The following is a 15,645-nucleotide window of genomic DNA, read 5'->3' as shown; positions in this document are numbered from 1 at the left end:
GATAGATAGATAGATAGATAGATAGATAGATAGATAGATAGATAGATAGATAGATAGATAGATAGATAGATAGATAGATAATACTTTATTGATTCCTTCAGGAGAGTTCCTTCAGGAAAATTAAAAATGTGTGCCTCAAAGGAGAGAGTTGGGTCGAAGATAATACCCAGATTCTTTACCGAGTCGCCTTGTTTAATTGTTTGGTTTTCAAATGTTAAAGTTGAATTATTAAATAGAGGTCGGTGTCTAGCAGGACCGATAATCAGCATTTGCGTTTATTTGGCGTTGAGTTGCAAAAAGTTGGCAGACATCCGTTGTTTAATTTCATTAAAATATTTTAGTGTCTTACATAGGGATTGTGAATGAGAGGCAATATTAAAACAAAAAAATGCAGTTCCCCCTTAATCAGATAATTAATTGTCTAGACCAGGGGTCAGGAACCTTTTTGGCTGAGAGAACCATGAAAGCCAAATATTTAAAAATGTATTTCCGTAGAGCCATATCACATTTTTTAACACTAAATACAACTAAATGAGTGCATTTATAAATAAGACCAACATTTTTAGAGAATAATACGTCTCTTATTCTTTTTAATAACATTGTTATTCTGAAGCTAACCTATAATAGATCAAATAGTTTTACCTTTAATGCCACTTCTTGAACAGGTGCGGTAGGAAACGATTGGGTGGATTAAAATGCATGAGAATGTTTTATAATTTGAACATTATTTTTGACACTGTGATTACCAGCGGAATTATTTCATTATGCCAGTTAAGATTGATCTGAGAGCCAGATGCAGTCATCAAAAGAGCCACATTAGGCTCCAGAGCCATAGGTTCCCTACTCCTGGTCTAGACAATGGGTATTGGATATGCTTCGTTTTAAATTTTGCTCAACATTCACATTTTCAACCCATCCATCCATCAATCCATCCATCTTCTTCCGCTTAGCCGAGATCAGGTCGCGGGGGCAGCAGCCTAAGCAGGGAAGCCCAGACTTCTCCACAGCCACTTGGTCCAGCTCTTCCCGGGGGATCCCGAGGCGTTCCCAGGCCAGCCGGGAGACATAGTCTTCCCGACGTGTTCTGGGTCTTGGCCGTGGCCTCCTACCGGTCGGACGTGCCCGAAACACCTTCCTACGGAGGTGTTTAATCCGTTTTTTATTTGTCTGTCTGCAAAAAAATTGTGTGTGGAGGCTTTCCCAGATTGCGAATGAAATCTTGCCCCACCCTCTCCAATAGAATTAAAGTTTATCTTTTGAAAATGTACGCAATGAATTTACAAACCCTGTTTCCATATGAGTTGGGAAATTGTGTTAGATGTAAATATAAACGGAATACAATGATTTACAAATCATTTTCAACCCATACTCAATTGAATATGCTACAAAGACAACATATTTGATGTTCAAACTGATAAACATTTTTTTTTGTTGCAAATAATCATTAACTTTAGAATTTGATGCCAGCAACACGTGACAAAGAAGTTGGGAAAGGTGGCAATAAATACTGATAACGTTGAGGAATGCTCATCAAACACTTATTTGGAACATCCCACAGGTGTGCAGGCTAATTGGGAACAGGTGGGTGCCATGATTGGGTATAAAAGCAGCTTCCATGAAATGCTAAGTCATTCACAAACAAGGATGGGGCGAGGGTCACCAATTTGTAAGCAAATTGTCGAACAGTTTTAGAACAACATTTCTCAATGAGATATTGCAACGAATTTAGGGACTTTACCATCTACGGTCTGTAAAATCATCAAAAGGTTCAGAGAATCTTGAGAAATCTCTGCACGTAAGCGATGATATTACGGACCTTTGATCCCTCATGTGGTACTGCATCAAAAACCGACATCAGTGTGTAAAGAATATCACCACATGGGCTCAGGAACACTTCATAAAAACACTGTCAGTAACTACAGTTGGTTACTACATCTGTAAGTGCAAGTTAAAACTCTACTATGCAAAGCCAAACCCATTTATCAACAATATCCTGAAACGCCGCCGGCTTGGCTGGGCCCGAGCTCATCTAAAATGGACTGACGCAAAGTGGAAAGGTGTTCTGTGGTCTGACGAGTCCACATTTCAAATTATATTTGGAAACAGAGGACGTGGTGTCCTCCAAAACAAAGAGGAAAATAACCATTCGGATTGTTATAGGCGCAAAGTTCAAAAGCCAGCATCTGTGATAGTATGGGGGTGGATTAGTGCCCAAGGCATGGGTAACTTACACATCTGTGAAGGCACCATTAATGCTGAAAGGTCCATACAGGTTTTGGAGCAACATATGTTGTCATCCAAGCAACGTTATCATGGACGCCCCTGCTTATTTCAGCAAGACAAGTGTTACAACAGCGTCACTTCGTAAAAAAGAGTGTGGGTACTTTCCTGGCCCGCCTGCAGTTCAGACCTGTCTCCCATCAAAAATGTGTGGTGCATTATGAAGCGTAAAATACGACAGCCGAGACTCCGCACTGTTGAACGACTAAAGCTCTACACAAAACAAGAATGGCAAATAATTCCACTTTCAAAGCTTCAACAGTTAGTTTCCTAAGTTCCAAAACGTGTATTGGGTGTTGTTAAAAGAAAAGGTGATGTAACACAGTGGTGAACATGCCCTTTCCCAACTACTTTAGCACGTGTTGCAGCCATGAAATTATAAGTTAATTATTATTTGCCAAAAAAAAATTAAGTTTATGAGTTTGAACATCAAATATCTTTTATTTGTAGTGCATTCAACTGAATATGAGTTGAAAAGGATTTGCAAATCATTGTATTCCGTTTATATCTACATCTAACACAATTTCCCAACTCATTTGGAAACGGGGTTTGTATATGTTGAAGACGAACATCACCACTATTTCAATAACTAGCTATCAAACATCTTTAACAATGAGATAAACATCACTACAAATGACTACAAATGTGCGTGGACAAGTACTGCCCCATCTGCCATTTTGCCATGTCTTCATCATCATTTCTACCAATTAGGATTAAGATCTGAAATTGTGGAACAATGGTACTAACGTTTTGTGTTTTGTGGCAACCATCCAATTGACGTTTGGCACCGTGCCAGGCCCACATCCTGCAGATGTTCATATTTTATCAGCACCTACCAGTTCCTTAAAGAGCAGCAATGCCTGATTGATTATTAATGGCAAGGAGCACTTTTTGCCCCTGGACTTTGCCCACTACAAATAGGCATGAACAAGTCTGACCCATCTGCCACTTCAGGGTGTCTTCATCATCATTTCTACCAATTAGGATCAAGATTAGATTTTGCATTAACCTTTTGTGTTTTGTGGCGTACACTCATATCAGAGTTTGGCGCCATGCCACGCCCACATCCATCTTATTACCCATCTGTCTCGTATCGCTCATTTTTATCTATGCTCATTTGGTCTCCCTCCCTAGGAGGACTTTGTTTTTGGCTAAAGAATGGCTGACTTCCTGTTTTGTTTCAAATATGGGTTCTTGAGACTTTTAAGTGTATCGTGTAATGATAGGCGGCATGGTGCAGTTGGGAGAATGGCCGTGCCAGCACCCTCAGGGTTCCCAGTTCGATTCCCAACTTCTACCCACTTAGTCACGTCCACTGTGTCCTCGAGCAAGACACTTCACCCTTGCTCCTGATGGGTCCTGGTTAAGGCCATCAGTGTGTGAATGGGTGAATGTGGAAATAGTGTCAAAGCGCTTTGAGTACCTTAAAGGTAGAAAAGCGCTCTACATGTATAACCCATTTATCACTTACCAGCTATTTTTGTTGTGACGATACGTAAAACTGGAGGAAAGGGGTTACATTTTACTCATTTTAAAGAAAGCGCTAAAGAGCCAATTTTAAAATGACATGTTCAAGAGCCTTGAAATATAAATATTTTTGCAGAATCTGATGCAACTGCAAAATGTCCATCCATCCATCCATCTTCGTCCACTTATCCGAGGTCGGGTCGCGGGGGCAGCAGCCTAAGCAGGGAAGCCCAGACTTCCCTCTCCCTTGCCACTTCGTCCAGCTCTTCCCGGGGGATCCCGAGACGTTCCAAGGCTAGCCGGGAAACATAGTCTTCCCAACGTGTCCTGGGTCTTCCCCGTGGCCTCTTACCAGTCGGACGTGCCCTAAACGCCTCACTAGGGAGGCGTTCGGGTGGCATCCTGACCAGATGTCCGAACCACCTCATCTGCCTCCTCTCGATGTGGAGGAGCAGCAGCTTTACTTTGAGTTCCTCCCGGATGACAGAGCTTCTAAGCCTATCTCTAAGGGAGAACCCCGCCACACGGCGGAGGAAACTCATTTTGGCCGCTTGTACCCGTGATCTTATCCTTTCGGTCATGACCCAAAGCTCATGACCATAGGTGAGGATGGGAACGTAGATCGACCGGTAAATTGAGAGCTTTGCTTTCCGGCTCAGCTCCTTCTTCACCACAACGGATCGGTACAACATCTGCATTACTGAAGACGCCGCACCGATCCGCCTGTCGATCTCACGATCCACAATTCCCTCACTTGTGAACAAGACTCCTAGGTACTTGAACTCCTCCACTTGGGGCAGGGTCTCCTCCCCAACCCGGAGATGGCACTCCACCCTTTTCTGGGCGAGAACCACGGACTGGGACTTGGAGGTGCTGATTATCATTCCGGTCGCTTCACACTCGGCTGCGAACAGATCCAGTGAGAGCTGAAGATCCCGGCCAGATGAAGCCATCAGGACCACAACATCTGCAAAAAGCAGAGACCTAATCCCGTGGCCACCAAACCAAAACCCCTCAATGTCAATCAATCAATCAATGTTTATTTATATAGCCCCAAATCACAAATGTCTCAAAGGACTGCACAAATCATTACGACTACAACATCCTCGGAAGAACCCACAAAAGGGCAAGGAAAACTCACACCCAGTGGGCAGGGAGAATTCACATCCAGTGGGACGCCAGTGACAATGCTGACTATGAGAAACCTTGGAGAGGACCTCAGATGTGGGCAACCCCCCCCCCCCTCTAGGGGACTGAAAGCAATGGATGTCGAGCGGGTCTAACATGATACTGTGAAAGTTCAATCCATAGTGGCTCCAACACAGCCGCGAGAGTTCAGTTCAAGCGGATCCAAGACAGCAGCGAGAGTCCCGTCCACAGGAAACCATCTCAAGCGGAGGCGGATCAGCAGCGTAGAGATGTCCCCAACCGATACAGGCGAGCGGTCCATCCTGGGTCCCGACGAGCGGTCCATCCTGGGTCTCGACTCTGGACAGCCAGTACTTCATCCATGGTCATCGGACCGGACCCCCTCCACAAGGGAGTGGGGGACATAGGAGAAAGAAAAGAAGCGGCAGATCAACTGGTCAAAAAAGGAGGTCTATTTAAAGGCTAGAGTATACAGATGAGTTTTAAGGTGAGACTTAAATGCTTCTACTGAGGTAGCATCTCGAACTGTTACCGGGAGGGCATTCCAGAGTACTGGAGCCCGAACGGAAAACGCTCTATAGCCCGCAGACTTTTTTTGGGCTCTAGGAATCACTAATAAGCCGGAGTCTTTTGAACGCAGATTTCTTGCCGGGACATACGGTACAATACAATCGGCAAGATAGGCTGGAGCTAGACCGTGTAGTATTTTATACGTAAGTAGTAAAACCTTAAAGTCACATCCTAAGTGCACAGGAAGCCAGTGCAGGTGAGCCAGTACAGGCGTAATATGATCAAACTTTCTTGTTTTTGTCAAAAGTCTAGCAGCCGCATTTTGTACCAACTGTAATCTTTTAATGCTAGACATGGGGAGACCCGAAAATAATACGTTACAGTAATCGAGACGAGACGTAACAAACGCATGGATAATGATCTCGGCGTCTTTAGTGGACAAAATGGAGCGAATTTTAGCGATATTACGGAGATGAAAGAAGGCCGTTTTAGTAACTCTTTTAATGTGTGACTCAAAGGAGAGAGTTGGGTCGAAGATAATACCCAGATTTTTTACAGAGTCACCTTGTTTTATTATTTGGTTGTCAAATGTTAAAGTTGTATTATTAAATAGAGGTCGGTGTCTAGCAGGACCGATAATCAGCATTTCCGGTTTTTTGGCATTAAGTTGCAAAAAGTTAGCGGACATCCATTGTTTAATTTCATTAAGACACGCTTCCAACTGACTACAGTCTGGCGTGTTGGTCAGCTTTAGGGGCATGTAGAGTTGGGTGTCATCAGCATAACAGTGAAAGCTAATACCGTATTTGCGTATGAGGTCACCCAGCGGCAGCATGTAGATGCTGAAGAGTACAGGGCCAAGGACCGAACCCTGGGGAACTCCACACGTTACCTTAACATAGTCCGAGGTCACACTGTTATGGGAGACGCACTGCATCCTATCAGTAAGATAAGAGTTAAACCATGACAGGGCTGAGTCTGACATACCAATTCGTGTTTTGATACGTTCTAATAAAATATTATGATCGACGGTATCGAAAGCAGCGCTAAGATCGAGGAGCAGCAACATAGATGACGCATCAGAGTCCATCGTTAGCAATAGATCATTAGTCAATTTTGCGAGGGCTGTCTCAGTCGAGTGATTTGCCCTGAAACCGGATTGAAAGGTTTCACATAGATTGTTAAACGCTAAGTGTTCATTTAGCTGCTCTGCAACAATTTTTTCGAAGATTTTCAAAATAAAGGGAAGGTGAGACACCGGTCGGTAGTTTACCATGAGGTCAGGATCGAGGTTAGGTCTTTTAAGGAGAGGATGAATAACCGCTTTTTTGAATGCTAGGAGAACAGTGCCCGAGGAAAGTGATAAGTTTATAATATTTAGCACTGATGGACCTAATAATACAAAAAGCTCCTTGATAAGTTTCCCAGGAAGTGGGTCAAGTAAACATGTTGTTTGTTTTATTCCATTTACACGTTGTAACAATCCTTCTAATGTTATTTCATCAAAACGAGAGAAACTATTTTGGATATTTGCAGTATCCACCGTATATACAGTCGTATCTGTGTTAATATAACCCAGTTGTAGCTGGGACGCATTGTCTTTAATCTCCTTTCTAATAAGTTCAATTTTCTTATTAAAGAACTTCATAAAGTCATCTGCCGAATGGGTGGAGCTACTGGAAGGAGTCCCTTGTTGGGTTAGCGATGCTACTGTACTAAACAAAAATTTTGGATCGTTTTTATTAATGCGGATGAGATTTGAGTAATAATTAGTTTTAGCTAAGGTAAGCATGCGTTTATAAGTTATTAAACTATCACTCCATGCTTGATGGTGCACCTCAAGTTTAGTCGTGCGCCATTTGCGTTCCAGCTTTCTACATAATAATTTCTGAGCTCTTGTTTCTTCAGTAAACCATGGCGTACGCCTTTTTGGAGCCTTTTTTAACTTCAGCGGTGCTATGTCATCAATGGTTTCGCGCAGGGTGTCGTTAAAGTTGTTAGTGAGGTTATCAATAGAGCCCACATACTTTGGGAACGGTGCCATTACCGAGGGCAGTAGGTCAGCAAGAGTCGTCGTTGTGGCAGCATTAATGTTGCGGCTGCTATAGCAGTTATTATTATTATTAGCTTGCCGAACATGAGTCTGAACTTCGAATTTTATAAGGTAATGATCGGACATTACTTTAGTGTACGGGAGTATCATAACTTTGGAAACGGTGATACCTCTGACAAGCACTAGGTCTATCGTATTACCGCTGCGATGCGTTGGTTCATTTATTATTTGTGTAAGACCACAGCTATCAATTATAGTCTGGAGCGCCACGCACGGTGGGTCCAATGGGGTATTCATATGGATATTAAAGTCCCCCATTATAATTATATTATCGGCGTGCGTCACTAGATCAGCAACAAACTCTGAGAATTCACTAATAAAGTCCGAATAGGGCCCTGGGGGGCGGTAGATAACGGCCAGGCACAGAGGCAGAGGTGTGGCAGACTTCATAGAAAGCACCTCAAACGATTTATATTTATTATTTAAGTTAGGACTAAAGTTAAAGTTTTCGTTGTATATTAGTGCGACACCCCCTCCCCTTTTAAGGTGACGGGCAATATGCGCATTCGTATAGTTAAGAGGGGTTGCCTCATTTATCGCAAAAAAGTCGTCTGGTTTAAGCCAGGTTTCGCTAAGACCGATGACGTTAAGGTTGTTGTCTCTAATGACCTCATTGACTAATAACGTTTTGGGAGACAAAGATCTGATGTTTAGAAAGCCCATATTATAGGTAGTGGGCTGTTTTAAGGAGTTGTTGATAAAATTATCCGTAATAGCAATATTAATAATGTTGCGTTTATCATGCGCAGTGTACTTAAAATAACTACGACCATATCTAGGAATTGATATGAAGGGAATTTTCAGATTGTCTACTTGGCGCTGTGATAAACTGAACGCATCATAATTTGCCACCTCAGTAGAACGCATGTCTAACTCTGACGTAGTCATAGACACAGCAGAAAAAACATTTTGTGAGTTGTGTATTATTCTACGAAAATTGCTATGTGTACAGGGATCATCCAGCTTGGCGCTGGCTAGTTCTAGCTTAACTGACTCCATACCCAGGCTAGCAGGCTCTGTAATTGCCTGTGACCGGGCTTGCTCTAGTGCAGTTAGTCAAATGTGGCTCAATGCGAAATCTATGTTCCGAGACAAGAGGATAGCGCCTTCTTGGTTAGGGTGAAGGCCGTCTCTCCTCAACAAGCCAGGTTTGCCCCAGAAAGAGGGCCAATTATCAATAAACGTAAATCCCTGTTGTCTACAGAAGCTATCTACATAAGCTAATGCCTTGACTGCGCCTAGAAATTCTGTCCATGAAAGTTATGAACAGAATCGGTGACAAACGACAGCCTTGGCGGAGTCCAACCCTCACTGGAAATGTGTTCGACTTACTGCCGGCAATGCGGACCAAGCTCTGGCACTGATCGTACAGGGAACGGACCGCCACAATAAGACTGCAAAATATGACTACCGTATTTTTCAAAGTACAAGTCGCTCCTGCCGAAAATGCATAACAAAGAAGGAAAACAACATTTATAAGTCGCACTGGAGTATAAGTCGCATTTTTGGGGGAAATTTATTTGATAAAACCGAACACCAAGAATAGACATTTGAAAGGCAATTTAAAATAAATAAAGAATAGTGAACAACAGGCTGCATAAGTGTACGTTATATGACGCATAAATAACCAACTGAGAAGGTGCCTGGTATGTTAACGTAACATATTATGGTACGAGTCATTCAAATAACTATAACATATAGAACATGCTATACGTTTACCAAACAATCTGTCACTCCTAATCGCTAAATCCCATGAAATCTTATACGTCTCGTCTCTTACATGAATGAGCTAAATAATATTATTTGATATTTTACGGTAATGTGTTAATAATTTCACACATAAGTCGTTCCTGAGTATAAGTCGCACCCCTGGCCTAACTATGAAAAAAACTGCGATTTAAAGTGCGAAAAATACGGTAGTTTTCATAGAAAAGCTTTTATCTCACTGCATGTCCCACGCTAGTGTTATTGTGCACATGCCACAATTAGATGAAAATAATACTTCATCATACCTTTTCTTGTGTTTCCTCTAACCAAGTAAAAACGTCGCAATGGCGCTGTCTTTTTTGTCGAGACTTAAGCGGCTCATCCAATTTGTACTAACGTGTTTATGTTGACAACCAACAACCAACATACCATAAACTTGCTTATCTGTATTCTCAGCTGTTGCTTGCTAGTGACAGTCACAACTATGGTACCAGGCTAGCCCTAAGACAGACCTGGGAAAATTAAGGCCTGGGGACCACATGCGGCCCGTTGAGCTTTTCAATCTGGTCCGCCGGACATTCCCAAATATTTCTTGTAGGTCTTTAAGATGGAAAGTGTAGCTGCCATTATAATGTACACTCATGTTTTATAATGATCGTAAGTCTTCAACTATACAAAGTATTTCAATGGTTGGAATCGGCGCTTATGGATGAAATACTAGTTGCTATGGTCATCTAATTAGTTACTATGGTCATCTTCGTCACAGCAGCTCAGACGAGGCACCAAGCAGTGTGGGTGGGAAGTGTTTCCACAGACACGGAAGGAAATTTTCACAACAAAAATTTCGAAAGCTTAGAAAGAATAGAATAGAAAGTACTGTACTTTAGTGATCCCTGGGGGAAATTCAGCAAATATCAGATATCAGTTTGCAGGTGGGTTTATTTTGTACCCTTCGCGTTCACTGTTTCTTGCATTTTTGTTGCGTTTCAGTTGATGGTAAAATATGTCGGTCGAAAGCGGGTGTGACATTAATATTTTGTCAATATTCAGTGTTTTATCCTTCATAGAAAATTTAAAATTCCATTATGTTTTTAAGGCGGTCTGTCATATTGTTTAATCAGACATTATTGTGAGGTTTTGTATTAGTGTTCCTAAAAATACATATACCGCCCCCCAGACACATTTTCTTCTCTAAATGTGGCCCCCGAGTCAAAATAATTGCCCAGGCCTGCCCTAAGAGGTGCTCTCACCCATCTTAAACCCTAAACTGATGATTTGAAAAAGACTGTTGTGTATCGGGCTATCACGCCTTTTAAAAGCACTGTGCCCTTATATTAAACATCTCTTAAATGCATATGCTAGATATTTTATGTTTAGGTTTTTTTAAACAAAGTATAACTTACTCTTCTAAGTAATCAATTACATTTATTTAAGAGTAATTCTGTTAGTAATTCAATTACTTTTTTGGTAAACTAACAAGTAACTATAATTGATTACTTTTTTAAAGTAATTTTTGGAATACTATATGTATGTATAAATGTGTGTGTGTGTGTGTGTGTGTTTGTGTGTGTGTGTGTGTGTGTGTGTGTGTGTGTGTGTGTGTGTGTGTGTGTGTGTGTGTGTGTGTGTGTGTGTGTGTGTGTGTGTGTGTGTATATATTTATATTTATACTTTTTTTTTTTTTATGTGCAATGTTTTCCCTACCAAAACATTTTCTTAGTTGAATATTTGATGTGAACTAATTGGAGCCTTATATAAGTAACTCATTTATAAGAAAATTGTTTTTGATTCCTGATTATTTTTTGAACAATGCCAATTTTAAAGTAAAAAAAAAATGCCTGCTTGGCAGGTTTTTGTTATTAGTGTCACTATTGCAACATTCTCCTGTTACATTGCACCTGTTTGCTTTTTTATTCCACTTTTCTTTTTTTTTGTGATAGTATTTTTAAAATATTCCGCGGGCTTTTAAAACTTTGGACACCATTGCTGTAGCTTTTCGGTGTGCACACTTGATGATTTGACAGGATGCTTGCATAAAGGATGCCGTTTAACGACATCATAATGCTGAGTCGGTAAAAATTAACGGCTTCAGAAACATTTGAGGGGATGACCAAAGGATTCAATGCGACGGTTGAGGTAAAAGGAGATGGAGGACATAAAAGTCAACCCTCTGGCTAAATGTCTGACACATTCTTGTTCCTCCACTCCCACTGTGGCTTCTTTTGTGCACAATTGAGAGCCTTACCGCAGGAGTGTGAGCGTGTTGACATCATCCTCATATTTCCTGCTCTCATCACCTCAGGTTTGCCAGGCGAGGGGCGCACAGGCAGCCAGGGCCCTCTCGGTCGCCCTGGTAACCCCGGGGCACCTGGGAGGCCGGGCAGTGCTGGGACCGCCGGACCAGCTGGACCTCCAGGATACTGTGACCACAACTCCTGTTTGGGGTATAATGTTGGAGGTAAGTTATGCTAATGCTTTTTATTGCACTATAAAATACTCGGGTAAGAAACCATCAAATATTTATTAGGTCCATGTTTGGCTCTGACATAGTAGTTGCCATGGTTCTATTATTCCGCCTATTTATTTCTGCCATGATTGTTTTTTGGTTAATTCTAAAAATAGTCATATATATTTATTCAGGCCTCAGTTTTATATGCTGAGCATGAATTCTACTTGTCAAAAAGCTTTTGACTTTTTTTTCGAGAGAATTGTACTCAGGAGTTGAGCGTCTTCCAACCGGAGCGTATTAAAGACAACAATGTAAAATAATCTTCACTTATTGTTCGCATAAATCTGCCAGACTAATCTGGTTACAAGACGTTGATTCATGCCAAGATGGTGTGAAGGCGTAAACAAAGGTGGACAAACAAAGAAGAGCAGGTTTGCTAAAAGTGTCTGATGGATTCATCAATACACATTTTTTATTCTACAAAGTGATGCCGCATATTCTTTTGTAACTTTAAAAATATTATTATTCTGAAAATGTTGCATCCCTCCTTTGTAAAACCGAGCAGTTATTTGCTCCTTGTACAATAACATCGAGCAGACGTTTTGTCTTCTCAACTTGCTGAGCAGACATTAAAAACTCCACTGAGCCATGTTGTGGGAAAAAAAGACTACATTAATGCTAGTTAATATTAGTTGTTAACTTTGTAAAAGGTGTCCTATGATTATGTTTGAATGTGTTGAGTAAGGCGAGATGATCGCAAAAGGGCAAAAAATAAGAAGTGAAGAACAGCATGCATAAAACATTATTTTGTTGAGACAATATAAGACATTTTATACATGAAAAAGTTACATAAAAAATCTAATCAAATTACAAAAACTAAGAAAAGAAATTCAGGGTTAATAAAGATTTATTTTAGTAGGACTTCACATATTTATTTTCTATATTTGTTCTGTAAAATTGAACATTGTAAATTAAGACTAACAGCTATTGTATTGTATTGTAAATGACACACAGGTCCCTGCCAAAAATAAAAGCTAGACACATTGCAAAGAAATATACTGTATGTACATTATTTAGTTTTAAAAAAGGAAAAAATAAATAGAATAAGCAATTATAAAATGGTGATGAAATAATAATTATAATAAATAAAAAGTTAAACGTATGTATGTGTATAAAGGAAACACATTGCATAGCTATAAAAAATATTTAATAAACCAGAAAAAAATACATTTAATACTGTTGTAATACAATAGTGTGTTCAAATGAAGACTAAAATACTTACTTGCATATAAAGGAAACTCATTGCATAGAAACAAATGTATTTTTTCTTAATGAAACATATCAAAACGAAAAATAAAATCAATATATAAGTGTGCTAAAATTATACTGACAATTGATAACAAAATAATATAATATACAGTACGTGTATAAAGAAAACACTACATTGAAATATTTTTAGATTATATATTTACAACAAAATAAATATGGTAAAGAAATTATAACAATACAACTGTGATTAAAAACTATTTTAACAACTAATTGATAACAAATTAACACAAGATAAGTATAAAGTAGATGAAATATATTAAATATTAAAAAGTATTTTTAAATAATAAGAACAACATTTCAAACAAATTTGAATAAGGTAAAGAAAAAATAATAATACAAGTTTGATCAAATTGCACCCACAATGAATTGATAAGCAACTGGAATAATATATGCATATCCAGTACAGGAAACACGCTGTTAATTAATACAATATATTTTAAAAAATACATCTGAATAACATTTTTAAAAATTAGAAAATAATTATTAGTGTGATCAAATGTATTTGTGTATAATGGGAACACATTGCATTATTTCAAATCATAAATATTTCAATAACATTTAAAAGTTAATAATAGTGATCAAATGAGTCCATACACAGTAATATATGTGTATAATGGAAGCACATTGCAAAACAAAACCAGTTGTTTATTTTTGTCAAAAATGTTTGCATTTTTTTTTTTCCATGAAGTCATATTTTCTGTGGGGAAGCTTTATTTGTACTTTCTCTTAAAGTCAAATAAAGATATTTTATTCGATATTTCCTTCCTGTCCAACATGAATGATTTCACATTTCTATTCTGAGTGCAGTTTGAAGACATTAAACCTTCTGGTGTCTTTGTGGGGGTCTTGCGGACGTGACCTTACTTCTCCTTCTCCTCTCTCCTTTTCTCCTCTCGGCCTCCTTGTGTCCTCCCTGCCTAAGTTCAACAGGACTACGGCAATGATTACTGAGGAGCGTGGTGTGCTGGTCCTCCTCCTCCTCCTCCCTCCTGCGTCTCGGAGTTCCTAAATCCCCGCCACCGTGGCTCGCTATCAAAAGAAGACGTGAGCTGCATTTCCGTATGAATCGCTTTGCTATTCCTGGATTAGCGAAACACAAACAAACAGACAAATTCGAAGGTGCACACAAAGTTTCTGCGCGCGCTAATCTCTTCAGCGCTAATCTCGCCTTTCAAAAGCGCAGGAGTCAGCGAAGGAGGTGTTCTCCCTGCAAATGTGGCTCACTCATTGGGAGAGTTGGACGTGTGCATGTTCTTGCTGGCTTACAAACCTTCACTTTTCAGCGTCTTTGGTGGTGGAATGTTTCTTTGCAAGTCCTCAAAGCAGACCTGCTCAACTTTTCCATGGAAATGTTTTCAAGTCAATATTCCACCTGCAGTCCAACCTCTTCCTCATGGCGGCTATCGGCCAGACAGCAGACCTTACCGCCCTGCCCAGGAGGAGGAGGAGGAGGAAGAGGAAGAGGAAGAGGACCCGTACTATCAGCTGCATCATCGCCAGCTTCACGGAGACGTGGAGCTGAGGTCGCCGGGTGTGGTCAGGAGGTTCCCCCGCAGTGTCGTCGTCATGGAGGAGAGCGAGTGAGGAGGACTCAGGAGGAAGGACGCTTCAACCTCAAACACTCATTCTTCAGAAACTGCCCGCCCCCCACCCCCCCTGTGTACCCGTCATGTAAATACTGTAACACCTGTGTCATATTCTGTGAAAAAAAGAAAAAGTGCCTGATTTTTTGTTGTATTTTGTTTTCCCGAGCGAGGTGAGGACATCGCTCCCATCTCCACGTCTCACACTCAAACCTCCAAAGTTGCCCTCGGATTTGTTCGACCCGCGAAAATGTTTTACCTTTTTCAACTCGGGAGGTGAGTCTCATCACGCGAAACCGACAACCTCTGTCTTTTTTTTTCATGCTTGAACAGTACACACGCCTGTAGCCAGGTGGCAGCACTTCTCAAATGACTGAAATGTTTCACTTTGGTGGATCATAACGGAAATAAAGGGAGTGCAGAAGTCTAATATATGGCACACTTCATTTGCATATTAAAGGCCTACTGAAACCCACTACTACCCACCACACAGTCTGATAGTTTATATATCAATGATGAAATATTAACGTTGCAACACATGCCAATACGGCATTTTTAGTTTACTAAATTGCAATTTAAAATTTCCCGGGAGTTTTTGTGTAATGATGACGTGTACACAAAACATCACAGGTTTTTAGGAAGTATGAGTGCTGCGTACACACACAGCTAAAAGTTGTCTGCTTTAACGGCATAATCATACAGTTTTTTGGGACATCTGTGTTGTTGAATCTTTTGCAATTTGTTCAATTAATATTGGAGGAGTCACAGTAGAAAGATGGAGTTGGGAAGCTTTAGCTTTTAGCCACACGGTGATTCATTGTTTAAAAATTCCTGGAGATGAAACTTTCCTATGGATCAGAGCGCGGTCAAGAGAACATGGATCCCTACCAAATGTCAACCAGCAGGTTTCGGTGAGAAAATTGTGGTTAAAAAGTCGTTTCTTACCGGAGAAACGCTGAGCCTGTGCCGTCCATAGCTGCCGTCGACTCCCCTGAGACATTGGCGTCAACACACCCGTGGACACACACCTCCGACTATCAGGTACTATTTAACTCATT

The 15,645-nt window shown here is 40.5% G+C and overlaps 1 protein-coding gene across 3 annotated transcripts in view; it reads left to right on the top strand.

Annotated features, from left to right (window-relative positions):
* Positions 1–15,017, top strand: part of LOC133547071 (uncharacterized) — a 43,960-nt gene extending 28,943 nt beyond the window's left edge. Inside the window, exons 8-9 of one of the 3 annotated variants that reach the window (XM_061892855.1) lie at positions 11,529–11,684; positions 14,383–15,017. In XM_061892855.1, the coding sequence (XP_061748839.1) occupies positions 11,529–11,684; positions 14,383–14,526 (300 nt within the window). In that variant the 3' untranslated portion in view covers positions 14,527–15,017. Of the gene's footprint in view, positions 1–11,528; positions 11,685–13,926 lie in introns of all 3 variants that reach the window. The other 2 variants (XM_061892857.1, XM_061892856.1) reach the window with 2 other exon arrangements.
* The last annotated feature ends 628 nt before the right edge of the window (positions 15,018–15,645 follow it).

The sequence above is a fragment of the Nerophis ophidion genome, unplaced genomic scaffold, assembly GCF_033978795.1.
Source record: "Nerophis ophidion isolate RoL-2023_Sa unplaced genomic scaffold, RoL_Noph_v1.0 HiC_scaffold_58, whole genome shotgun sequence".
Classification (NCBI taxonomy): Eukaryota; Metazoa; Chordata; class Actinopteri; order Syngnathiformes; family Syngnathidae; genus Nerophis; species Nerophis ophidion.
The sequence above is the reverse complement of the archived record's forward strand: the minus strand, read 5'-3'. Positions and strand labels throughout refer to the sequence as shown.